The sequence below is a fragment of the Podarcis erhardii genome, assembly GCF_964252035.2.
Source record: "Podarcis erhardii genome assembly, chromosome: 2".
Lineage (NCBI taxonomy): Eukaryota > Metazoa > Chordata > Lepidosauria > Squamata > Lacertidae > Podarcis > Podarcis erhardii.
Window position 1 is genome coordinate 64,548,652 of NC_138498.1, and position 27,620 is coordinate 64,576,271.

The 27,620-nt window shown below is 44.4% G+C and overlaps 1 protein-coding gene across 2 annotated transcripts in view; it reads right to left on the reverse strand.

The window, feature by feature from the left end:
- Nucleotides 1-1,444: 1,444 nt before the first annotated feature.
- Nucleotides 1,445-27,620, reverse strand: part of FAT2 (FAT atypical cadherin 2) — a 108,042-nt gene continuing 81,866 nt past the window's right edge. The window contains exons 14-24 of one of the 2 annotated variants that reach the window (XM_081851498.1): nt 26,941-27,330; nt 26,347-26,561; nt 25,242-25,379; nt 24,360-24,503; nt 23,686-23,883; nt 21,993-22,803; nt 20,566-20,711; nt 13,361-13,802; nt 9,256-9,412; nt 6,666-7,084; nt 1,445-3,315 (exon numbers count right to left, since the gene is read on the reverse strand). In XM_081851498.1, coding sequence (XP_081707624.1) covers nt 2,792-3,315; nt 6,666-7,084; nt 9,256-9,412; nt 13,361-13,802; nt 20,566-20,711; nt 21,993-22,803; nt 23,686-23,883; nt 24,360-24,503; nt 25,242-25,379; nt 26,347-26,561; nt 26,941-27,330 — 3,584 coding nt within the window. In that variant the 3' untranslated portion in view covers nt 1,445-2,791. Of the gene's footprint in view, nt 3,316-6,503; nt 7,085-9,255; nt 9,413-13,360; nt 13,803-20,565; nt 20,712-21,992; nt 22,804-23,685; nt 23,884-24,359; nt 24,504-25,241; nt 25,380-26,346; nt 26,562-26,940; nt 27,331-27,620 lie in introns of both variants that reach the window. The other variant, XM_081851497.1, reaches the window with a different exon arrangement.

A 27,620-nucleotide genomic window follows, 5' to 3' on the forward strand; every position in this document is an offset into this window, starting at 1 on the left:
TGGCAATTTCTTTTTCTGGCATCAGGCAACAACAACCCCAGTTGGACCAGTTTTTCCACACATAAGCTCATAGGAGGAGGAACGTTCCTCACTTCACTGTGATTGTCTTTTCCTAATACAAAAGAATAAATAATAAATAATCACCGCAGCAGATAGTTGGTAAGGTAAAGGTAAAGGGACCCCTGACCATCAGGTCCAGTCGTGACCAACTCTGGGGTTGCGGTGCTCATCTCGCTTTATTGGCCAAGGGAGCCGGCGTACAGCTTCCGGGTCATGTGGCCAGCATGACTAAGCCGCTTCTGGCGAACCAGAGCAGTGCACAGAAACACCGTTTACCTTGCTGCTGGAGCGGTACCTATTTATCTACTTGCACTTTGACGTGCTTTCGAACTGCTAGGTGGGCAGGAGCAGGGACTGAGCAACAGGAGCTCACCCTGTCACAGGGATTCGAACTGCCAACCTTCTGATCGGCAAGTCCTAGGCTCTGTGGTTTAACCCACAGCGCCACCTGCATCCCTAGATAGTTGGTAGGGATGCCATAAGAACAACTAGCGGTTGCTACATTGCAATTACTTGGTTTTTCTACCTGAAAAACTTGTTGTGGTTAAGACTTTGTAGTCAGCAAGCTTGCAGAGAGGTTATTTCCATGTTGGGAAAAATATAAATAATGCCTGATAAGAGATGCTGACTTCCATTTTCTTAAGACAAGAGAAGGTGGGAGAGTTTTTCCTATAGTAAGGTCTGCTGATTGTTTACTGATAGAGAAACATTTGCCACTGCATTGTACCAATCATCAGGTGCCTTTTCAAGCTTTCAAATATCATAATAGAATAATTGGACAATGATGCATGTGCATAACCAGTTTCAATGCATTTAACCAACATGGAGGCACAGCAACATCTCAATGTACATCTGAGCCCTATTGAACTGGACAGACGCATGCAGAAATAAATAAATAAACAAACAAACTGTTGTGAACGGGGATGTGCAGTGAGATTTAGGGGCCATTAGTTGTTATGTCCGACAAACGGCCTGAAATTTGGATGTGAGAAATGCCTGGAGGATAAGCCAATCAATGGCTATGAGCCATGATGGCTGTGTTCTACCAGCACTGGTAGAGGCAAGATGTCTCTGAATACCATCTGCTGGAGATCACATGTGGGGAGAGTGCTTGTGGGCTTCCCATAGGAATCTAGATGGCTAGTGTGAGAACAGGATGCTGGACTAGATGGGCCTTTGGCGTGACCCAGCAGGGCTCTTATCTTCTTATGATTACAGTGGGATCAAGGCCAGTGTCTTACCACTGAGCTGACTCAGTAGAGCTGAATGCTCCTGCGGTTTGTTTGGTTTGGGTAAAAATTCCATAGCCCTGTCTTTAGTGTGATCTGTGCTGATTGCTTGCTGCTGGACAGTTATCCAGTAACCCAAATTGATCTGCAAATAACACATTAAAAAAAGTCCATTTTATTGCTTTTGATAAACAAATGTCCGTAATAAACTCTCACAGAGAAATATTTCATTTAACTAAAGATGCACAGTGCATTAAAGGTACAGGCCAGCCTTGTATTAAATAATCCACTCCACACCCACTTTGGGCTCTCTTTCCCCATGTTTGTCCATCAGCAGAGTCGCACGCATTCTCACACACATCACCTTGCACAAGTATGTCCATATGTATATCTATTTATATATATATAGAGAGAGAGAGAGAGGAAATATACAGTTACATGCCCATGGTTCATGGCATGTACTAAAGCTGATGCAGATGGAGCCAGCACACTCTGTTTACAGGGCAGCAACACAGTAACACAGGCTCTCATAAATTATGGGAATTGTAGGAAGATAGACTAATCATCGACCACCACCCTTGACTTCCTTGATCTGGTTAATATGGCGCCCTTGTGGAGGACGCCACTTACAGGTTACAGACAAGGCTTGTGGTACAAATATGGCGTATTGCCTTTATGACCTTTCCTAGCCCACCATCTGCACTCATTACTTTCACTTGACCTCTAGCGCCAGTGACAATTTGTGGCCTAAGATAAGGAGACGATGCTTTCTGGGCAGCAACTCTTTCTCCTATAAAAATATAACTGTTCTCTTTCTTTCCTTTTCTTCCCCAGGCCCTTTTCTTTTGCAGGGCTCGAGGGTGACAAGCCAATGAATGAATGGATGTGACAGTAGAGTCCCCCTTTCTATGAAAGGAGCAAGGGGACATAGAGCTGCAGGGCAGCCCATTCTCACCCGCCTCCTTTTCTCCTCAGGGAGCTTTCTGCCTAATGTAAACCTTTGATGCCAGATCCAAAGGCAGCACTAAGAGATTTCTCACTGCCACTCCAATGTTTCCCTTATATTTTACAATAAGCAATCAGTTCAGCCCTGATTACTGCTGCTTTGGTGACTGACAACCACAAGTGCCCATGCATTCTAACGTGTTCTGTGTAGAAGGTGTCCATGCAAGGGGTTGGAAGATGGCGTTGAAGTTCTCTGTCCACTTCTGAAGGACTCCCTATTGCTCAGAAGATGCCAGTGTTCTCTTTGGCTCTCCGGATACAATCCAGCTCAAAAAACAAACAAGCTGTATTTGAAATCCAGTCCAAAGCAGAAGTGGTTGTTGACCAGGGTTGTGGCACCAATACTAATTTTCAGTGTAATTATGTGCATGGATGAGGCTGCTTAGAATACCACAGGAAGTCGCATGTTCCGGGAAATGGATACTCCAAAGAAAGTTGCCTCTCCTTCATTGTGCAGATGAAATTGGAAGTCCTCCTCGTTTCAAACACGAGTCCCACTAAAACATCACCTCCTCGCAGCTCCCATAGTCACTCTCCACCATGTCAGAGCCCTCGTAACTGGGAGGTGGAACTGGCTGAGTTCTGATAGTGGACGTAGGCCTCACCTCGCAGTCTGCATAGGATGGCTGGGCCACACTGAGTCGCATGCTTACTCTCTTGTACCCACTGTCTGGGTGGTAAGGTGGCCCCTCGTTCTCTACGCGCTGAGAAGGGTAGTAGCTAATGGCAGTATATTCATTCTGGCACTGGGAAGCAGGTAGCTCTCCAGGAACAGGAGGTAAGAAGTCTTCCAGATTCTGGTTGCTATAGCGGGGTGGTATTGGGGCCCGTTTGTTGCTTTGGTCAAGCGGGAAAGGAAAGCCACCATAAAGGCCTGTTGTATCTGAGTCTACGGAAGAAGGAGGCGGCCTGCGGCACGGAGAAGGTGGAAGAGGGCCTTGAATCACTTCATACTGATGGTACTCTTGGAGATCGGCTGGCTGGTATCTTGGAGGCCAGTAGGTTGTTTCTCCTGGGTACACTAGAAGAAAATCAGAAGCATGTTAATACCTCCCAAGGAATGTGTAGCCATCTCTGCACTTTCTGCCTAGAATCAGTTCATCATAAGAAGTTAGAATGAGCTATTTCCAAGGGAACACACTCTTTCACACTTGATCTTAGCCAAAAGGCCGAGAAGCGATTGGGGAACACAATCCTTGAAGGATGAGGAAGAATTTGGATCCTCACACAGTAAACTTCTCCCCTCCTTCACCTGTTGGTTTATATAGCCATTTGTATGTGTGGTATTGTCAAGGTGCTCAAATTAAACCTTCAAAGCCCTAAATGACTCAGGCTCCAAATATATGAAAGACCATTTCTTTCCCTGCAGGCCCTCTTGGATGTTAATATTAGCAGTAGGGGTCCTTTTCTTAGTTTGACCATCCTCAGAATTTTGTGGGCAACACACTGGGAGAGGGCATTTTCAGACACTAAACTGTGGAATTAGCTCCCAGTTGCATCTGGAGTCTTAATTGTGCAGTTTTATTCCTATGCACCTCTATGCCTTTGACACTTGAGATATATGTTTTTAGACCCACCCCATTCTTTTGATTGTAAGTTGTTGTAACCAATTTCAATATTGTATTTTTAAATTGCTGTATCCCACCCTTATGGCGAATAGTGGGTAAGAAATCTTTAGCAGCAGCAGCAGCAGCAGCAGCAGCAGCAGCCTACTCAGCCCCCTCAAGCATGGATAACCCACATGTTAAACATCTCACTAGACATCAAGGGGATGTAGCCAATGTTAGTTCTAAGAGTAAGGTAAAGGTACCCCTGACTGTCGCAGACGACTCTGGGGTTGCGCGCTCATCTCACTATAGGCCAAGGGAGCCGGCGTTTGTCTGCAGACAGCTTCCGGGTCATGTGGCCAGCATGACTAAGCCACTTCTGGTGAACCAGAGCAGCACACGGAAACGCTGTTTACCTTCCTGCTGGAGCGGTACCTATTTATCTGCTTGCACTTTGACATGCTTTTGAACTGCTAGGTTAACAGGAGCAGGGACCGAGCAACGGGAGCTCACCCCATCACGGGGATTTAAACCACCGACCTTCTGATCGGCAAGCCCTAGGCTCTGTGGTTTAGACCACAGTGCCACCTGCGACCAACTGAAGAGTAGACCAACTGAAATGAATGATCTTAAATTAGTTATGGCCATTAATTTAAATGAGTGTGCTTCGAGTGTAAGCTACAACCGAATGCTATTCCTTTGTACCCGTCATGTTGTTATAGCACCTCTTGGCAAATATTTTTGCTGTTTGAATCACATTTAGTGGTGGATGGAAGAGTGCTGCAAGCAGGTTATACAGATGTATTCTAACATCTGACAGTGGGCTCTTGCTAATAATGCCACCCACTCCCCTTGGCTAATTCTTGTCAGTGACATGTAAGCATCATGTTGGGGCTGATGGGAATTTGAGTCCAACAACATCTAGCAGGCACCCCATTGGGCTGCCTTGGGATCAGCGAGGCCTCTTGTTATTGGGCCAAACTTACCATGGAGATGCTGTTTCTAGTAGTAGCCCCATGTAGAGTGTATTGGGCAGTTCCATTATTTCACCATGGAAAACAGGTGGGAAGACTTCCCACCTCTTTTTTACCTAGCCTCTAGTGATCAGAACATTAATTACCTCCCACATATTAAAAAATTCTGGGATCAAACATGCAGAATTTCTGTTCTGAATGTGACCATTCTTCATTTCTAAGCCTGTGGTCACCCCATCCTCCCTTATCCAAAATGCAATAGTGGTGGACCATGATATTTTCTCCCATTCTGATTGGTTATCTCATTCACGTTCTCTTTAATATGGCACATCCATCCATCACATTACTTTGTTACTGAAATATGTTGTTACTGGCATTTGAGATTCATAGCTGGCCTGTTTGACTGCTATGTGAGAAGTGAAAGCAAGTCAGTTTGATGGACATGATAGCCTCTGACACTGAAACTTGGCTGAAAAATCATGAAATATTTCCATCATGAACTACATCAGAGCTCAGCTTGCCTACTACTCTGTCTATGTAATTAACTCCTTCTGCACAGTAATAAACTTGGATATATTATTGCCCCTGAATTAGCAATTCCCTTATTAAACACAGCTGCTTAAATATGATTTCATCTTATTTGCACGCAGCTTCTGCTTGCAGGGGAAGGAACTTCAAGCTGATAAATGCCATAGTATCCCCCCCCCCCAAAAAAAATTGATTGCCAAGCTGCTCTCTTTTTATAAAAAGGCAAGTATAATCATACTTCACAGGCCCAGACAAAAGCACTGCTGCGTTGAAACAGATCGTAGGCAACTCAGTCTAGTTTTTGGTGTGTGAAAATGTCCTTTCTGACAGAGCATCAGGATCCACACATTTCAACAGCAGGGCATACAAGGCTGCATGAAGATTTCAGGGATCAAGAGCAAAACCATGGGGCTGGAAGGAGCAAATATTTTGCCTACATTACTTTTGTCTCCTATCTGAGCTAGTGGCTTCTTGCTGTTTTGCTGACTGCACACTCATTCTTTTCAGAAAATACAAAAGCAAAGATCAGACCATTTCCCCATTTAATGATTGTGTGTGTGGGGTGGTGGTAATCTTGCTTTGGTGTGATAGTCATACAAGTGGTCACCAAATCCTTTTACTCCGAAGGAAATCTGTGCACTGGTGTGAGAGATAAGGAAAACCTACCAATCAAAGATTATTATTTTTTAACCCGCAAGTGTTGCATTGATGGAGGATGTGAAGGTAGCCTGGCTAGCTAGCTCACTTCTGTTTCTTTTAAGGGCAACATTAAGTTCCCATGCTTGAGGGGTTCAGAGTAGAAAGCTTCTCAAAAATTAAAATCAATTTTTTTTAAAGACCACAAAATGGCAGGAGAAGCTTCTGAACACTGATGTAATGGGCACAGCCAAAGTTACACAATACTCACACCAACCCTAGCACAACCAATGATCTATATTGGGGAGGGCAAAGGTGAAAATATGTTCCCCCAGAGACAAAATATTGTGTTTTGAATGGCAAGAAATGGAGATCCCTGTGACAGAATGGCTACTGTGAGACAAAGACATCTCACACAATAACAACTGCGAGCACTAACTGCTGGGAAGGAACGTCATTTGGAAGCACCCCAACGCAGCAGAGGTAAAGGGGGGAGGGGGAGAGAGAAAGAAGGTCAAACAAACCCATCTTTTCTCCAGCCCAGGTGCTCTTGATGACGGGCTCATTTTCAGGTGAGGGCGTGGCAATTGGGAGATTGGGGGCCACACTGCACACAATGGCGCCCCGCTGTTTCTGAACATGGTTTGTGTTGAAGGTCGCAAACTCCGATGTGACAGCAGGCTTGCCTGGGTCTAGTGCATCGAGATGGTGGTGGTGACCGTCGCTGAGGATGTTTAGTTCAATGGGGGTAAGACCTTGAGTGCCAACCCCGACACTTTTGGATAATTCGCTTTTGGAGAGCAGGTCTGGGTCTTCTTTGGCCACAGGCTTGTGAGCCTTGACTTTGTGGCAGTAGAATTTGCGGATAAGTATAAATGCTGTCACCAAGATGAGGACACCTAACAGCCCAGCAGAAATCACAGCAATTTCTCCAGACCCCAAGATCCAGCTGGATGGACTAATTGTTGGAGTCACAATTTTCTGCGTGCAGAATGCTCCCTGGAAGTCGCCCGTGCAGATGCAGTGAATGGAACCATCAGAATTCACACAGCGCGCAGAGTTCAGACATGGGTTTTCCAGGCATTTCTCTGCAACTTTTTCGCATCTGCGAAAGAGATGGTGGAAGGCATTATTAGACAATGTGACATCACACGTATCAGAGACTACCTGTGAGATCATCGGGGAGTTACAGTGCCAGAGGAACAAAAAAACTGCATTCCACTCTAGCTAAAAATGGTTGTGTCCATAGTACCATTGAAGAAACAATTAGGTATCTTAACTCATATTGCCTTCAGTGAAAGAATTACAATTAAGTGTAGCTAAATCCAGCCATCGGGATCTAATTCAGTAGAACTGATTCAAAGTGTATAGTTGTCAATATGCAAAAAACAAACAAACAAACAAACAAAAAAAAAAACCAGGGTTAAAAAAAACCAAAGCTATTTTTGCAAAAAACAATGTTCTGTTCAGAATGTTCACCTTAATTCCTTTTTAAATTTTTTTTTACTGTAAATATTGCTGGTGTGCTAACAAAACCATTTCCATTTTAATACTATAAAAGTTAATAATAGTTCATAACTTGAAGTCATTTCTCTTCAGTGATAATCATTCTATAGGAATACCACACTTTGAAAATACTTTGGTGTGTAACCTGCATATAACATGTTATCAAATATAAAGGAAGAACAAATGTTCATAGAAGGCCAGACAGTCTCGTGGTAATGGCATGGGAATGCTGGTGAACAGGATGAGAGGCCATAAGCTTTATGAATGCCAGATTTTTGTTGGCCTATGTCATCCTAACAACAGCTCTAAAAGTATCCTTTTGACAGAGAGGCCCAGGGCCAGTGCCAAACTTCAGGGGGTCATTGGCACAACCCAGCCAATGTCTCCCCCCCCTCGACCTCCCTGCCTCCAGTCTCCTTTTTGCTGCAGCAATTTGTCCACCCTTCCCTTCCCCCTGCTCCCCACAGCCCCCTCTCCTACTTTTTTTTTTACAACCACTTCTCTGCCATCTGGGTTCTGAGAAGCAGCCAAAGGCATCCTTCTTCAAACAAAGGGATTTTAGGTAAAGTCACTGAGAAGGCCTCTGGCGCTAATGTGCTTTGCTGTGCTGGAAAGTACTTTTACAACTTTTAAAGCTTAAAAAACCCCACTGAGTTTAGAAAAGCCACAGTAGCAAAAGACAACAGTGGCAGAGGCATTTTTCTGGCCACCTCACCTACAATATCTGGCTCTGAGGATACCCTTGGACCTTTTTCAGAGCTCCCAAAAGGCAGATGGATGGAGGAGGAAGGGGAGTAGCTAGCTGGATGGGAGTCAAGCTTTACTGCCAAGTGAAGTGATGCCTACACAATGCCATCTGGGCCTGGTGGTGAGTGTTGGTCAGGCTGGTGAGATGCTCTTCCTATCCCCGAGGCTTTAGCCAGAGCCTGACTTGGGCAATTGTTGGTGCTGTGCTTTGAACAGAGGCACCAACTTCTCAAGATGATTGAGGGGGCTCAACACAACGTCCTGATGTCACACGTGTGATGTCACAAGGAGCCAGGGGGGTAGAGTTGAATGCCCCTTGAACATTGAGGGGCCCAGCTGCCTCAAAAAAAGGGGGGTAGGCAAAAGTGTCTCAGCCCCTAGGATCTGGTGTGTATAGCCTAGGGAGATCCATAATTGGGTTCCCATAACCCCAAACATCCTGCTGCTCGCCCAAACAACTGTATTTGCTATGTGTGTAAATAATTTCCTGTTTAATTAATTAATAATAGTGACATTGATGGCAGGTAATAATAATGAAAATCCATTACTCATCAGTTATGTAGCCAAAGACCTACAGAATTACCTGATGTACAACAGCACCATCTAGTGACGATTTGTGCATTTTCCTCACACAGGCAAGATGAGGAGAGTTATTCTCCTTTTTCATGCTTGTCCTCAAACCAAAATTATTATAAATATTGACTGGTCTTTCCTTTTTCTCTGATCATCTGAGTGAATTCAAAGACCCGCCAACAACTTTTTGTTCTGGACCTAACCATGAGATCTACGGACTTCATATTTAAGTAAGAGGCTGCCACTCTACAGGCAGTTATTATTTCACAGTGTTTTTTAAAAAATGGAATTAGGGTATCCATTCTGAACGAGCATGTGAAACATGTAAACCAACTCCTCTGACAGATGTTGCATTTCAGACGTGGCGTGAAAACTGTTGGTAGTGCTATGATTCTCTGCTTCTTGTGTCATTCAAGCACGGAGGGGCTAATGCTTAAGGGCCACACCTACCTTTCTCCCCAGTACCACTCTGGGCAATGGCAGGTATAGCCACCTTTCTCGGAGAGGGCACAAGTCCCCCCATGCAAACAGGGCTTGCCTTCACAAAGGTTATCAGCAACTTCGCAGTGGTCTCCAGAAAACTGGATGGGGCAGATGCAAGAATAACCTAGTGACAGGAGGGGAAAAAATGGAAAAGGTTTGAAAAACAAGTGAAACCAGAATGACATTTTTTCATGTGTGGAATCAGGGAACCAGCCCGGAGGCAAAGGACAAGATAGGGCCTCCCACCCAATTCAATATAAAGAAGCTGGATGACAGTAGAATCCCACACCCTGCTGCCCAGCAATTTGATGGTAGTGTTTCCATTGCACCTGAGGGTGGTAGAGTAGTTATGAGGGAGCAGGACAGCTCTGTGGCACGTATTGCTCAGATCTGCAACAGGGGAGAATGGCCAGGGGCTCAGGAGGAATATTAGGGCTCTTGCCCTCCAATCTACTGCCTGAGGCAATTGCCTCACTCTGCCTTATGGTACAGCCAGCCCTGTGTGGAATGCACCATTCTTACAGCCATCCATTCCTGGGAAATAACATTTACAGTGCAGCAAAACAAATGTTGAGTTGCTGGGGAAATCGGAACCATTCACTGCTCAAACTACTACAGTAATTAGCACTGCAGCTGCACTACCTCAACTGCACCGGTGTCATGGGCACCAATTGGATAGCGCATGTGGAATCGCGGCTACAAAAGACATTACTCTCCATTGCCATTTCGCTTACTATATTTTGCACCTTCCTGTTTTCTCCCAGCACAGGTGCTCAAGGGAAATGCACTTACAAAATGATCAGACGATGCTCAGACACCAATTCCGGGGCTGTTCTAGCTTATTGTTGGCATTCCAGAACACCCCAACCATGGCTACTGCGTTTATGCAGGCACACACTTTGTACGGGCATCTTCCCACCATCACACGGAGACCGTCATGCATGTCCCCAAGCATGCTGTCACCACGTGCTGCAGAAGCCCATGTAAATCTGTGAGGACATGAACTTATACGCCCTTGTCTCTCTGAAAATTGTTGTCTGACAAGTGCGCCTGAGCTGCTGATCTGACAAGACAAGAACTGTAAGCTTTTTGCTCTGAGCTGAAGGAAAGGAGGACGTGTGCTCTCCGCCTTTTGCTAACTGCTCACCTGTCAGGGCATGCAACTCGACAGCAGGCTTCAGGCAGAAATAACAAAAGGTGCACATGCCTACAGAAGGTGGTTCAAAGTGTTTCTCAGTGCGTGTCTCCCATTACCACACACTGCTATCCAAGTCACCTCCAAGCACCCATCAGTCCCACCACCACCCCAGGATAGGGAAAGGAAAAATCTCTACAAGCCAACGAGCACCTTTGCTGGGTGCCCTCCTTGCTTATAAAATGTGTGGCTTCGTCCCATGAGCATTAGGTCAGAATGCTTTCCACAGATGTGGACACCAGTGACAGAGAGTATAAAATTGATTCTGCTTAAAGCTCATTGCACATCATGCTTGTGCACTAGAGCTGGAGTTTATGATTTGTATTCTCCCCCCCCCCCCAGTGAAGCTCATGGGTTACCAAATGGAAATAAAACCAGTCAATCAAGTGTATGAATGTAAAGCCCCACTTAGAGCGTACGTTTATACTGATTTAAAGAGTCATAGCTTTCCCCAAAGAACCCTGAGAAGTATGGTTGATAAGGGTGCTGAGAGTTGTTAAAAGTAAAGGGGCCCCTGACCATTAGGTCCAGTCGTGACCGACTCCGGGGTTGCGGCACTCATCTCGCTTTATTGGTCTAGGGAGCCGGCGTACAGCTTCCGGGTCATGTGGCCAGCATGACTAAGCCGCTTCTGGCGAACCAGAGGAGCACACGGAAACGCCGTTTACCTTCCCGCCGGAGCAGTACCTATTTATCTACTTGCACTTTGACGTGCTTTGGAACTGCTAGGTGGGCAGGAGCAGGGACCGAGCAACGGGTGCTCACCCCATCGCGGGGATTCGAACCGCCAGCCTTCTGATTGGCAAGTCCTAAGCTCTGTGGTTTAACCCACAGCGCCACCTGAGTTGTTAGGAGACCCCTATTTCCCCCACAGTTACAATTCCTAGAGTTCCCTGGGAAGAGGGGCTGAATGGTAAACTACCCTGAGCTCTGTGAGGGGAATAGTGGTTTCCTAACAACTCTCAGCACCCTTAACAAACCTCAGTTCCCGGTATTCTTTGGTGGAAGCCATGACTGCTTAAAGACTGGTGTGAGGCTGCTTGAAATGTATAGTACGGATAACTTCTGGGGTCACCATTAAAGCCATTTGTCCAAGGATCAGTGTTCACATGTGGCCACCAGACTAGAGACAACTGAAGGCCTAAGCACCCCTGCTCAGTAGGCACCAGAACAACACACATTTTTGCTATGTGTGATTTTGCTGGGGGAGAAGGACTGCTTTAATTATGGTGCCAAACCCCTAAAAAGCCCTCATCTTTTCCTCTTTTAATGTGCTATCTTTCCAAGTCTAGTGTCCCAATGCACCTCCATTATAACCACCACTGCATTCTAATTGGAAATTATTACTCACCGACTTTGGGCCTGAGTACATGCATGCCTTCGTAATGAATATGCCTCTCTTTGGAGTTCCCAACCCAATTATTTAAGCCCCTTTCCCAGTGCCACTCACTTGCCTTCCAAAATACTCACAGGCCAAAACAGGTTCCCCTGCTCCTCCCATCCTGCCAGCCTAAACATTCTTGTTATCCAAATCTTCTTCGCTGGCCACAGGCTAAAACCTTCATCCATTCCACACCCTTCCCCCTTTGCAGCAAATGCTGGCAAAGAGAAAATCCCACACTTTTCACATTCTTGTCCCTTGCACTGTTGATTTAAATGTAAAGGGGGAGAGGCTGATGTGTAGGAATTCAGCAGCTGCCATTTGTCTGGCAGCCTTGCAATAAGCTCATTGGGTGACTTGAGGCTAGTCCACCCAACCTCAGCTTAGGGTTGCTATGTGGAGAAAATGCCTTGAGTTCCTTGGAGCATACGAATATTGGGTAGGTAGGTAGGATACAAGGGCAGGATAAAAATATTGGGTAGGTAGGTAGGAAGGTTTAGACAAACCAAATAAACCTCTACTCCTGTCTGACAGTACAAATGGATCTAAAGATCAGACTCCCAAGCGCTTAAGTTATTGAAAGAAGGGATGGGAACAGAAAATGGGAGGAAGAGCTTGCTTTCTGCTGCCTTTTCCCCCAGGCACATTTGAATGAAGGCAATGAAGCAGTTTGGTCCTTCAGTGATCAAATCATTTGGAATTTCCCAATTGCCCTTATCAACTCAAGAAGTTCCAGCTAGTGGGAATACCTGGCAACAGCGGCCAGCGTCACACAAGCTCAGTTCACCTGTAACACTGCCAGTTCCATAAACCATGGCTTAGGAAGCCCGGGTCAAGTTTCTTGCCTCTGCCTACCTCTTCCCCTTGTGTGCTGGCTTTGACATGAAGATCCTGGCTTGTTTAAACCAGAGTTCCTTGGTACATTCCAAACAGTCTGGTTTAATGTTGGTTAACCAATCAGCATATTAAGCAGATGTAAAGGAAGTGTGGGCAGGCAGTGTTATTTTTCTAAAAAAAAGAGGTGCTAGAATTCACCTCCCTCATTCTCTTAGAATGGCAATGGTGCCCAGCTGAGAGGTACTGGAACCCACCTGAGAGATGTCGGGCCTGAGTTTCTGTGACTTTCCCCTGAAAAAAAGCCCTGTGTGCAGGTTTTATGCTCATTTCTGGCTTCTTAAGCCATGCTTTATGAAGAGGCAACGAGACATCCTAAACAGATTGATGTCTCCACTATCGTTCATAGTTTCACAGAAGCCATTTTCCTTAAATGTGACTAATCCCTGCTGTTATTTCTCTAGGCCAGCCTTCCCTAGCTTTGTGCCCTATGGATGTTCCAGAGTACAACTCCTATCAGCCTCAGCCAGCATGGCCAATGGTCAGGGATGTTGGGAGCTGAAGACCAAAACATCTGGAGGCTGTCATGTTGGGGACGCTGCTCTATCCCCCCCAGAAAAAAATTGTACATTGCCCATTACTGTTATTAACACAGCTCTTACCTCCACCTTGTATCTCAATGCAGAGTCCGTCATTGAGGCACGGGTTGCTCCTACAGGCACCGGTGTGTGGGCAGCATTGCCGAACGCCTGCCTCTTCAACAACACCCCTGGACCTCTTTTCCTTTGGTATGATCACCAGGTCTCTTCCATCAAGCGTAATGGCATCCAGGCACCCTCTGAACCCATCAGTGACCCTCTGAGCCTGATGGTGCTGCACAAACCCTCCAATGAGCAGATCTCTTCTCGAATGGGAAGGGTTGCAGGCCTCGGGGAGCTGCAGAGAGGCATTTCCCAAGCTGTCCACAAGCAAACGGATGGAATTGCCTTTCACTTCCAGGAAGACAGAGTGCCACTTTCCGTCACCCACAAATTGGCTGGACGAAAGGTTACCGCTGAAACCATTCCGACATCTGTACCAAAGGCAAGGCACTCCATTCACAAGCTGCAAAACATACCAAAACAGGTAGAGGTGTTTGCTTTTTAAATAGATAGATAGATAGATAGATAGATAGATAGATAGATGATAGATAGATGATAGATAGATAGATAGATAGATAGAGAGATAGAGAGATAGAGAGATAGATAGATAGATAGATAGATAGATAGATAGATAGATAGAGTGTCCATTTTGCTTTCTTGTTCTGTTTTTAGAGTCTGGGGCTGCACTCACACTATATCTTTAAGCACATTCTAATCTAAGCACATTTCCCTCCTCAATGAATTCAGGGCATGGCAGTTTGCTAAGGATGTTGGGAATTGTAACTCTGTGAAGGGTTAAGTATAGTGCCCAGAATTCTTTGACTGGGGGTAGGGATGTGCTTCAAATGTGGTTTAAAGGTACAGTGTGTTCACAGCCTAAGAATCAAACACAATTTTACAGTGGTATTTCATTGTGAGTTCCCGCACCAAAATGATATAGATAAACCAAACAAAATGGAAACAAATCCAGAGCCTGGCGTGCTCTGGTCCATGGGGTCACGAAGAGTCAGACATGACTAAACGACTAAACAACAACAACAACAAATCCAAAGAAGCTCAGAAAATACAGTACATACATTATAATCCAAACTTGCACTGTCATTAATTAAGATTGATTCTTCCTAGAATTTACAGCCATTCAAAATTCATAGGAATCATGCCTGCCATTTGGGCCTTAGATGATTCAGAAGTAAAGAAATAACACTGGCACTCGGGAAGACTTGACTGACGACTTGCCTACCAAATGGCTGTGCAACAACTCTGTTCTTGCCCTCTTGCTAATGCTATAGAAGTTGCTGTCTAAGCTGGAGCTGCTCTTTTGATGGCGCCATTAGAGGAGTGTTGGCAGAATCCAAACAGTGGGAGGCAGCTGACAGTTTTGCACCGGGGAGAGTCAGCAGAGATAACATAGAGGCAGAGAAAAAGATTGATTGTCATAGTCAGCAGCTTCTCAGCAAGATGGAAGCAGAGACCAGCTGTTCCAGAATACCTAACTATTCAGCTAAGTTGTTGTGTGCACAGAACAAGGTCTCCCTCTCCATACCTCCTAAATCTGCTCTGGAAGATTGGTGAAACCCCCAGAACAGGTTTTTTTGGGGGTGGGGGTGTCCTGCACCCCCCCACTTAGTGCTATGTTGAATTCCACCCTGAACATTCATCCTGATTTGCTTAGACAAAGCTAATGTGGAGGTGAGATTATCCATTTTGATTTCTTTATGCAACCATGAGCACTGGTCCTGCATTCATCCAGATTTGCTTGTAGGAATGTGGGATGCCCACATTTTTCAATCCATTTCCCCCACTTTCAAAACCACAAATAGTCTTATTATAAAGTGGATCTGTTGTGCTGGGTGTAACAGAGCCCTTTGTTCCACTTTAATTGCAAAAACCTAAAGTTACAGCATGCTCTTGAATCCTACTAAGCGCAATAGTTCTGTCAGCAGAAGCATTTTGGCTTTCCAGATGGAATTATCCCCCATTTTCCACCACTGTGTGCTACTCTAGAAGTTTTCCTGACTCTCCCCAGAGTCAATTCCAGGGGGAAGATGCAGGCAGGGGGGTGCAGGAATAGTGGTAGAGATCTGCCTTGACAACTGCTGTGGCATTGTGACACATATTGGAGTGGTTGTGGTGAAATTGCAACTTTACACAGATCTCAAGGTGTGTGTGTGTGGGGGGGGACCTATTTTCCCTAAGGATATCCTTTCTACAGAAATTATACAGTATGAATAAGGAGCTAGTTTGTTGGATTTTGTTTAAAGAAAATCATTATTCTCAGTGAGGTGAGATTACAGTGATTTTCTTTGGAATGAATCATTACAGTCAAGGAAATACTATGCCTTACTTCCTTATTAGAACAATATTTATTTCATTCTTCTTAAACATGCTATTACTATCATCAATATTCTCAATAACAAATTAATCATAGTGAATAGTAAGATATACATATACAGTGGTACCTCTGGTTACATACTTAATTCGTTTCAGAGGTCCATTCTTAACCTGAAACTGTTCTTAACTTGAAGCGCCACTTTAGCTAATGGGGCCTCCCACTGCTACCGCTGCGCGATTTCTGTTCTCATCCTGAAGCAAAGTTCTTAACCAGAGGTAATATTTCTGGGTTAGTGGAGTCTGTAACCTGAAGCGTATGTAACCTGAAGCGTATGTAACCTGAAGCGTATGTAACCCAGGTACCACTGTGCCCACACCAAATCTATAGCTCACAGAACACAAGATGAGCCTGCTGAATTAGTCCAATGACCCATCTAGTCCAGCTAGAAATCGAAGCAGGGGCCTTCTGCACGCAAGGCATGTGTTTGGGCATTGAGTTATGGTTCCTACCCTCTTATTAAGCCCATCCTGTCACTTATGTTTATGGAGGGCTGCAGAAGAGTGCTTGCCAGAATGCCCTTCCCTATGGAATTTATTCTCCAAAAAGGCCTGTCTAAGCCCAGCCTATGTTTCGCAAGTGAAAAATCTGTTGCAATTTCTGCAAATTACATTTTACTGTCTTTTTTGTTTTCTTGTTAGGGAGGAGATTCATACCTGTTTGATTGTTGGCTGTGCCTTTGTGCTATTTAACAGACCTTTATAACATTATTTTAATTTCATATGTTTTATACCATTTATGAGCCACGCTGAACAGCTTTGCTCACAGAATGTGATGTAAATAGCTGTGGAGGAAAGCTGTTGGTTTGCAAGATGTTGGGAGGGTAAAAGGAAGGGGGAAGAAATCTATTTCAAGGAGTGAATGATAGAACAACCGTAAAGATACAACTTGACCAAAGTTAATCACTTTAAGATGCTGCTGATGTCAGCCAAGCAGACTGCTTCATTCTCCCGTTGAAATCATTAGGATTTAAATGTGCTTAGGACAGATTCTGCACTGAAGTATTAAAATAGATGTGTGGTTTTTTTAAACTAAACAAATGGGGCAAGGGATTCAAAGGTAATTTTAAAGTAATTTGTTTTCTCTGCTAAGTGCTGTGCTGTAGCAATGGCAAAAGATATATTAAAATTTTGGAATCAGTAAGTTACAAGCTCCTCTTTCTGCATCAAGGTGCATTAAACTCAACCAAGGACCATCAAATAAAAAGAAAACTGTATCTGGAGGGTGAAGTTCTTCCTCTGCTGCCAAGGGAGAAGCAGTGAGCACACCTTTGAATTCCATAAAGATTCTAAAAGTACAGCCAAAAAAGAAAGAAAAGGGAATGATATCAGATTAAAATGTTCCTGCTTCTGGCTGGATGTCTTGAGTGATGAAACTCATCAAGAGAAATATAAGCACATGTTGGTGCTTGACTAAGCCTCTTCTTCTTTCATATGGGCTGTTCATCAAGCAGTAAGTCATGTAGGACGATCCTGAAAAAAGGCCTGCCATCAATTAAAGCAGGGGTCGGCAACGTGCGGCCCATGGGCTGGATGCGGCCCACGAAGACCGTTTTACCGGCCCCCGAGCAGCCCCCTCGGTGAGTCCCTCACGCGCTGTGGTAAACTGGCACAGTGCGGTGTGGGGACTTGCTGAGCGGTGCTGGAAATTGCATCTGCACATGTCCAGACACCAAAAATTGCTTCTGCGCAGGCATGATTTTAGGCATCTGGGTATGTGCAGAAGCATTTTCCGGTGCCGTGGACATGTGCAGACGCAATTTCCGGCGTCATGCTGCGCCAGTCTGGCCCACGGATGATTTCCATGGGAGTGATTCGGCCCATAGCCAGTAAACCTTGCCGACCCCTGAATTAAAGCATAGGTCAATGAAGACTTGGGTCATCACCTCTAGGTTAGATTACTGCAATGAGTTATACGTGCGGCTACCTCTGAAGACAGTCTGGAAACTTCAGCTGGTGCAGAATTCAGTGGCCAGGTTGCTCACCGGGGCAAGATGCTTTGAGCATATAATGCCAATCCTGGCCCAACTGCACTGGCTGCAAATTAGTTTCAGGGCCTAATTCAAAGGGCTGGTTTTGTCCCATAAAGCCTTAAACAGCTCAGGACCTCAATACCTCAAGGATCGCCTCTCCTCATATGAACTGACCTGGACTCTGTCATCATAATCTGAGGCCCTTCTTCATGTGCCTTCTCTATGATAGGTTTGGAGGGTGGTAGCATGAGAACAGGCCTTTTTTTTGCAGTGACTCCCCATTTGTAGAATTCCCTCCCCAGGGAGGCTCGCCTGGTGCCTTCGTACTTATCTTTAGGCACCAGGTTGAAACATTTTTCTTCTCCCAGGCCTTTGGCTAATTAAACAATCTACACAGCCTTTTAAACTGAGGGAGGGTATTGTTATATTGTGTTTTTGTGTTTTTCTACTGTGATCTTCCTAAAACCACCAAGATACACCAAAACCACTAAAATACATAAAATAAGTGTTATCTGTCAAATCTGAATCATTACTAATAAAAACACAAGCTATGGATCACGTAAAAACAAAGATAAGAAGTTAATTAAAATTGTGGTGAAACAACTAAACGGAGACCTCAGCTTAGAGGCTGTGCCTGTGATAGCCAGCGCTAGGAAAACCTGTGGAACTGGATTTCCAAAAGTGCTAAGCATCTCTCTAATTCCACCGATTTCAATATGAAAAGCCAGAGCTAGACCAGGATCGAGGAATTGGGGGGATTCTGTCCCACAATAAGTGACACAGTCTTCCAGCAAGGTGTTTTAGCCAAAAAGATAAAACTATTAGGAGATGTGCAAGAAAAACAGAAACAAGACGCACAAGGTGTTTTTATCTCAGACTCATTGTGTAAACAGGCTAGATCATTAAAAGCTAATGAATTATGTGTAATAATTATTATAACTGTCATCAGACTACCTGAATAGCTATAATTAGCTGAGTGCTTTGCCTATTCATCTTTATCCAATGACTCTTGAGTGTTAGAAATGTAGGAGGCAATTCTGTGACCGCCTTCTCCCCTTATGAATCATCAAAGGATATTCAATATTTCTAACCTCATGCCCGTTAAGCATGTTCTTTTTCACTGAATGCTGCGTAGGAGACCAGACAGCCATTTTGTTGAGCAGTCATCCCGCCCCCCCCCCCCCCCCCCGCCGCATGAAGATTAGTCAATGCTGGCTATTTAACATGCATTCATTGCAATCTGTTTGCTGATGTTGCATCAAGGCAAGCATTCCTCACACCTCCCAGTGTCTTTTCCATTACTTTCCTTATCACAAGAAGTCTGATATTTTGGGGGAATAGGTTTGTTGTGCAACCTCTGCAGATCCACCATAATTGTGCGATCTGAATGTGCAAATTTTGTCTTGAAGATTAGCAGCTAGTCTCAACCTAATTCAGTTTAAGCAATTTTATGAGTGTTGTTTAAGAAAGTGGGTAGTGAAGGTAAAAAGCCCCCATAGACTTCATGGATGATGCCTGTCCTTCACCCCACAGTGGGGTTAACAGCAGGTTCAGGCTGAACTGGAAAACATGGAGTGTGAAGGGTGTGAAGTTCCCATTCCCTCAGCACTGCTCTGTTGATTAAATTAGGTGCTTGATATGTAGACAATCTCCCATGGCTGCTTTTAAGTGGGGAAAGGGCCATAGCTCAGTGGTAGGTCATCTTCTTGCATGCTAGTTCAATCCTCAGCATCTCCAGGTAGGGCTGGGAATATCTTCTGCCTGAAACATATTTCCTCCATCTGGAGATCTGTGGCCAATCAGTGTAGACAATACTGAGGTAGATGGACCAATGATTTCACTCAGCGTAAGGTAGCTTTCTATGTTCCTATGTTAACAGGGTGAGAAGATGACAGTCTCCTGCACCACATCAGTTTTGACCCCTAATGTGAGAAGCTTATTCATTCATCCAGATCAACCGCATGGCCCATGACACTATATTTCAGCACATCTCCACTTGAAAGACATAGATATGTATTGAGATAATTATGGCAGCCCACTGGAATTGATGATTGCTGTTTCCTGTGTGGCCAGGATGAGAGGAACTGAACCATGAACTCGAATCATGGTGAAATGGAAGCCCTGAGGGTTCCCAAGTTCATAAGTTCATTGAATTGGCAGGATACCCTGATATTGAAAGCTCTGCATTGATTGCCAGTTCATTACCAAGTTAAGACTGGTATAATCTGTATAAAGCCTGATGTCCCAAAGTTATCACATATTTGTTTAGCTTCTACACGAACTAAGGCCTTTAGTACAGTGGCACCAGGATTCTGGTACACTGTTCCTGCTGAAACCAGAGGGGCACCTACAATTTTAGTTATTTCATTGCCTGCTGAAAACAGGCAGTTGTAATTGGAGAATTAATTTGGTTCAGTGTTGACCGTTTGTTCTGTATATTATGATTTTATAATTCTATTATATTTTAATGATTTTATCGTACATCACAATGACATTACTTTTATAAGTTTAGATATACTTCTTTAAATAAAGATGGAAACTTACTGACTTTTCAAGAAACCACAATGGTTGTTTATTTGGCCTCTCCCTCCTTTTGTTGTTGTTGCAAAGTGCACCTCTACATATAGAATCAAAGAGTTGGAAGGGACCCTGAGAATCACCCAGTCAAATGCCCCACAATGCAGGAATATGCAGGTGTCCCTTGCAAGGATCAAAGCTGTAATCTTGGTGTTATTCGCACCACACTCTAACCAACTGAGCTATATATGTAGGTACTCTACATTTGAGATGGGGAAGGACATTGTGCCTGCTTCCTTGGGTTGCAGGGTAGTGGTAGTGAAGGATGTAAGGATCCACAATTCCTACCTGCAGAACGGCACTATTGGTTCCGTTGGTAGTGAGCAGGACGGCATGGAGCTGATGGGTTTTCAAGTGGAACTGCATTTGCCAATCCCTTTTACCTTGGTGGTGGTACCATATGTAGCTGTGTCCACTGAACTTCAAAGCTGTACCTGAAAACGAAAGTTTAAAAAAGGCTGTTTTCAGAAACAGGACATTATACAGTACTCTTCCAGTTCTATGCATTCTTTATCCTGAACATGATCTATAGTGATACTTAATAATAATACTTCACATTTAAATAACACTTTTGAGTGCGATTTGGACATGCATGACCAGATCCGTGCAGCAACCCTGTAAAGGAAGCCAGTATTGCTGCCCCCAGTATTGCAGGCAGGAGGACTGAGAGAGAGTAGCTTGCCTAAGTCTACCTAGCAAGTCATGGCAGAGGTGAGATTTGAACTAGGGACCCCCTGATTCAGAGTTCAGCTTCTTTACCTGCAAGGCTACACCAGCTCTGCTTCCCCAAGGCACAACAACATGGGTTTTAATGAACATCCCTTGCAATCCACATCACAAAAGTGCATCAGACAGGGAGTGAAGCCGTCAAAATTTGCATTTCCTACTGGACGACAGTCTCAAAAATTAATTTCCAGAGGCCTTCATCTGCCCCTGCTGCCATAAAACACCTCTCTCCCATATTGATCTCTACAGGCACAGCCACTCTCAAACAGTTTGACTTTATCCCTGGTGGCGCAGTCTTCCGTTGCATCTTGAGACAGACAGATGCCATCAAAAGCCTATTGCAAGCACTGTGAAAACCATGAACACTGTGAAAACCACACCTAGTCGAAGCAATACTAGGTGTAGCAGCATGTCAGGTATCTGAGAGGGAGTGGGGAAAGACCGAATTCCCTGGCCCACCGGTCCACTGCTGCTGGAGCAACAGTGCAAGGAAATGGGTGTATGAGATAGAAACTGGGGAGAACAAGGCAGGCAGGTAGGTTTCACAGGGATTTCACAGGAGGGCAGGGGGAAGGATTGGACCCTGTTGTGCTCCCAGTGACTACACAGGAAGCTGACTTATTTGGAGTCAGGTTTATCTAGCTCAGCTGACTGGCAGCAGATGTCCAGGGTTGGGATGGGAGGGATTTCCAACCCTATCTAGGGATGCAAGGATTGAATCTGGGACCACCTGAATGTAAGGCGTAGGCTCTACCACTGGGTTACAGGTTAGTTTGGGGGTGGAGTAGCTATTTTCTGAGTTTTTGGAAAGACATTATTTTTGGTCTGAATGACAAAGATGCAAGAAGGGTGTTTGTGTGTGTGTGTGTGTGTGTGTGTGTGTGTGTGTGTGAAGAAACAAAACACGCAGGGCAATCTACAATGTTCAAAAAGGACACCAACAGAAAACCCTGAAATGCTTTCAAGGATTTATCAGAAGACTTTCTCACCATTGCAAGAACACACTTGTTCCAAACTGTGCCGGGGAGTGAGAACGCTGAGTCGGGCTGTACTGTAAGTGAACACCATGCCCGGGTCAAGCTGCATTGTCTCTCTGCAAGCACGCTGAGTGGTGCAGCCCCCCTCCTGGCATGGGACATGAGTCACCTTCTTCATCTTCAGCCCTACTCGCTGGTCCATCTCTTCAGCTGACTCAGAAATCCGGCTAACAAGGAAGCTGGGCTGGTAGAACGGATGATGAGGCTCCCCAATGGCCAGCAGGAGGTCCACTCCATTGGTAGCACCTGAAGGCTGCAAGCTAGCCATGTGGATGTTCTGCCGCCTGGTTTCGAAGAGGCTTCCCAGAAACCTTTGCAGGTTGCGCCAGTGATCGCCTATAAACTCCTCAGGGGTGAGGTGGTGGAAGTGCAGCACCACCGCCTTTTCCACAGCTTCCTGGCTGAAGGACCACACATGGATGTGGACGCTGGTTGTGGCTGCAAAGGTCCCATCACTGACAGTGACATTCAAGGCATAGTGACCATGCGGGAGACTTTCGTCTGCAATTATCTTCCCATCTGTAGCCCCCACGGAGAAGTGTCTCTTTTCCGGCCCTTCCGACTCCAGAGTGTACAGCAGAGTGTCGTGAGGGTCTCGATCCGTGGCATGAATTTTGCCAAGAACCCCACCGCGGAATGCTCTTTCATTAGTACTGATGAAAATCTCTAGAGAGAGGGCTGAAGGTGGATATCTGCTTTGCTGCGTCACCCGGATGTTTACAAATGCAGATGAAGAGAGAGGAGGGATACCACTGTCTGTGACCTGTTGAGGGAAATTCAGCAGATGTTTACAACTGTGCACTAACACTTGTGCTCAGCGTGTTGCTAGCATGCCTCCGTCTCCTACTCAAGTCTCCTCCTCAAGGTAAGAAATGATGTAATATACAGTTAACAACTCACACTTGCAGAATGAAAGGGTTAATCTGAGTTCAGGTTGCCAGTAGGAGTGGAGTTTAGCAGGCTCCCAGCAGCCTTTTGTTTCCTCTCTCTTTGAGCTTCCTGGAAGAAGGAGCCATAAGGTCATGGCTCCCTGCAAGTGAACTGAATCTCCCTAAATGGAGATTTTATAACCAGCATCTTTGCTAACCCAACAAAGGAAGGAAGGAAACCAAGTGCTTTTATTTTTAAGTTGTTTGGAACCATTATTTCATCTTTATTTTACTGCCAGCAGATGGAGACTTTTATGTTGTAACTTCTGAAATTCTGTGGGCAAAATATTCACTTACTTGCAAAGCTGAGTGTCTGTAATTTACTCAAGGCTAAGTATTTTGTGGGGAATGTTTGTTTAAAGGTGTGGGTTACCAAAGGGTCTTTCTGTGTGGGTTACCAATGCTGTTGGAGCAGTGGCACTGGGGAAGCAGCTATTTAACCCAACCAATAGTGTGCTTTTGCAATCAAAATACACACTTCCACGTTGCTGTTTGCTCTGTAAGGTACTTGTATCTTTCTCTCATCAGCACAAACAGCAAGCTACCTAATAGGTGCACTTTTGATATGAGAAACAGCCCCTTAGCCAGCATTGCTGCTCTAAAGAAACTGGCAGCTCTCCAGCCCTGTGGCTCCATTTCATTTATAAAAAAATTGCTGGGAGAGCCACTCAGAATCTTCCCATGTAATGTGTGATTTGAGCCTAAGGTGGATCTACCTGGACTTGCAGAAGGTATTGTTCTTTTGTTCTTCTGTTCAGGATGGATGATGTCAGCAACACTCCATCCTGATTGATCTGGAATGCCTTTCCATCATTCCCTTCAGTGATCTGGAAAGAATATGGAGGGCCGTTCTCTGGGGAGTCTCTGTCACTCATGATGAACTCCAGGACACTACTGCCAACTGGAGAGTTCTCCTGAAACGTTCAAAGAAAAAAGTTAGAGAAAGACCAGTTGTCTAGCTAGTCACAGAATGGCCAAGTTGGCTTACATGTTCAAGGTTCATTTGCAGCTACAGCTTTGGTCAAAGGCCATCACAAAAACAGAAACAAAAAGTGCTAGGGTTAAGCATGTGCAGAGCACGTGAGCATAATAAAATGTCCCACTTTGTATACCTCTTTAAATGTTAAGAGATATTTTGGTAATTATGCTATAAAGAATCTTCTGACCAAATGTGGATACTGCAACACAGTTAATATCTTCAAATCCAGTTAAACTCAAGGGCTATGTAGAATGAAATATTCCTGGAATTTCACCGGATTGTTTTTTTTTTAAATAATTACTGGAAATCTTGAGTTGCCTCTTAGCCTATAGGAAACCCTGTGATTAACATGGCAACTCTTAGGATTATCTTTGAAAAAGACTAATCGGGTAAGGCTGATCGATACTTTACCTGAACAGTCACACTGTAATTGAGCTGAAAGAACCTGGGTGGGTTATCATTGACATCAGACACCCGAATGAGTACAGTGGTGTCATTGAAAAAAGGCACCTGTCCATTGTCAGTGGCTCGGACTTTGAGAGAATAGCTGGATATCTAGAAAATATAACGCATGTACCAAGGAGTTTGGTTATTCCAATACACATTAAATAATGCTTAAGTAAAGTATCATTTATGGCCTAATATTATAAGTGCCTTCTACTTTACTAAGACTTCCAGGGTTGATCAGTTCTAAGTCCATGTCAGTCAATCAGTAGTAAATTTGGATATGCAGTAAATTAAAATATAAACAAGGAACTGCAGAAAGAGGGGAAGGGGAATCAAGAATGATTGTGATTTATTTTTATTTTTGTTCTGTATATTGTAAAAGCCTGTAAATAAAATTTAAAAAAATAAAAATAAATTAAGATAACTTTTGTTTAGTCGTTTACATTAACCTTATTTTATAAACAGAGATCACAACTCACAGATGGTGAAGCAAGGGGGGAGGATGTAGATGAGATTAGGCTTATACACCAAGTCAAGAAACCACAAATATGGGTATTCTAACCACTGAATGCTCCTGCCTTCCCATTTAAACAGCAGCTCTTATTGCACATTCAAAGTAGCCTTCATATTGATTTCTATGCCCAGTGAATGTTAAGCTACCCTTTCTTATTGACTGTCACATTTTATTAGTATTATGAACATGTTCGGCAGGTGGACACCATTAACTTCCATTGTCATTTTGGAAAAGTCCCTCTTTTGTCTTGTGGATGTGTTGCCAGTAGTTTAATTATTCAGTATTAAATCCTAACACATCTTAGCCTCACTCCCACTGAATCTGTCACTCACTTCTTCTCTGTCCAGGTGCTTGGCAATATGGATTTGTCCACCTTTGGGATCAATGATGAAATGGCCCAGTGTATTCCCTACCACAATTGAGTATGTGATCTGGTTGTTCATCAACCCATCCTTGTCATCTGCTAGAACCTGTAGAGAGAAAAAGAGCTGAGTTATTACCACCAGCAACCTTTAGCAGGAAAGAAGCATTATCTCTTGGACAACTTGTGAAGGTTTCACTAAAATAAGCAGAATGGGTGGGTTGGGTTGGCCTGATTGGGGGGGGGGGAGCATGGATCAAAGCCGTGGGGCAGATTGTGTGTGTGTAGCCCTAGGAAATGATAGTCCTGTTTGGAGGTGTTGCCATTTCCTCTGTGTAATGCCAAAGCCCATACCAGCCTATTTAAAAGGTGCCGAAGATTGGGCTGATCACTAATATAAACTCAGTGGCCTGATTCTCACACAACCCTAAACTATGCCTTGGCTTTAGCTTTATGTGTGAACCCTGCTCACTGGCATAATTATGGTTTGTTTACTGCCAGAAAAACCTCAATCTGAAACCACGGTTTGGTGTTGGTCTATGAACCCTGGTTCTTTTAAACTATGGCTTGGTGCTATGCATGAGCCCAACATTCTTCCTTAACCATGGTTTCCTTGGCCACCCAGAGGCTTGACAAGCTGCAAAGTTACAAGGCAAGAGCAGCTGGAAAACAACCCCAACTTTGGAGAAGCAAGCTATGGCTTGTTTGATAGTCTGAGGAACCACTCATGGTTTGTTAAATGCATGTTAGATGCAAACCAGGCCAGTAATGGCTGCTTTTAAATGCTTTCTCTTTATGTACCATGTACCAATATGTACCAATATTGTGCCTGGTCTGATGATGATGAATGGAGATGGCTATCAGCTAATATGCCTAACAGCATCTTTTCCCACTGCCTTTTCCCACTTCTCTCATTTACTGCATCCATTATTACACCAGGCCAAAGGCTCATCTTCTAGTAATAGTCCTGTGCACTGCCCACTGTGTTTTCCTCCACAGAGGCCATCAGAACACTAAACTATAGTGGCAGAGGCTGTGGCCAAAATGCAGTAGTGAAGTCCCATGCTATTTCTTACCGTGATCACCATTTCACCAACAGCTGCATCTTCACGGATGTCGGCAATGTACGGGTCTTGGCTGAACATTGGCACGTGGTCATTTATGTCCGTGACGTTGATCACAACCATGGTGATGTCACTGAGAGAAGCAGAGCCCTTTCTTATACCCTCGATAGACAAGTAATATTCATGGCTAACTTCAAAATCCAGGCTTCCATTAATATATAAGATGCCTGCGTATAGACAGGGACAAGAAATATTTTGAACACAGGACAACCAACATACTAGCTATACAAACTAAAGGGATGGGTGGCTACCTCACAAGCAAATATAACTATTTCAGATAAAGCAACATTTCCATTCAAAAGTGAGCAAAATTTACTGCTGTATTTTTGAGTGAGAACAAAACACTACTTTTTTCCTTTCCCCCACCCTATAAAACCATCGCTCTGCATTGTTGATAGATTTGTCGTCAGATCTGTATAGAAAGGGACCAGGGGAATTAACTGCAGCATGCAAGAGAAGCACCTGGGATAGACAGGAGAAGCCAATTTAAAGAAGAGTGAAAGTATCATTGGCTTATCTTGCCTGCTGAGTAAATAGCCCACTTACCTGTGCTGGAATGGAGCCTGAATTTCCCATGATCATTTCCATTCATAATTTCATACTTGATCTCGGTGCCCTGAGCACTAGCCCTTGTTAATGAAGACAGATTCAGAATCTCTGTGCCAACAGCCACATCTTCCTGTACCACAACCACGTATTCCGTATCCAGGAACACTGGCAGATATTCCTTCAGATCCACTACTGAAACAGTGACAGTAGCAAAGGAGGAGAGGGAGCGTGGAAAACCCCTGTCTGTGGCACACACGGTGAGCTCCAGCGCGGTCACCTGTGATTCTTTTAGAGGCTTCTCCAGCCGGATCACACCAGTTGCCTCCTCTATTGAAAAGTGGCCATTAGCTGACTCAGGAAGAGCATAGACAACTTCTGCATTAAGACCTGGGGGGAAGGGTGGACCCACAAGAGACAGAAATATTACAGGAAAGACCATTTCATTTCCATCATTATTTAATACATGGGAAACAAGCATATCTAGCATCTCATTTCTTGCCTTAATAATCAGAGATCCAGGCTTTAACCTGGAGTAGGTGGCAGTGCTTCCTGAAAATAGCATAAATTACAGGTTTCCGTGGACGTTATAGATTGCGTTTTGTTATTATTTGATGAAGAGTGGAAGGTTACTGTGTTTAATTTTGCAAGTGCTTGCAGGTTAGGCGTATTGTCATGGC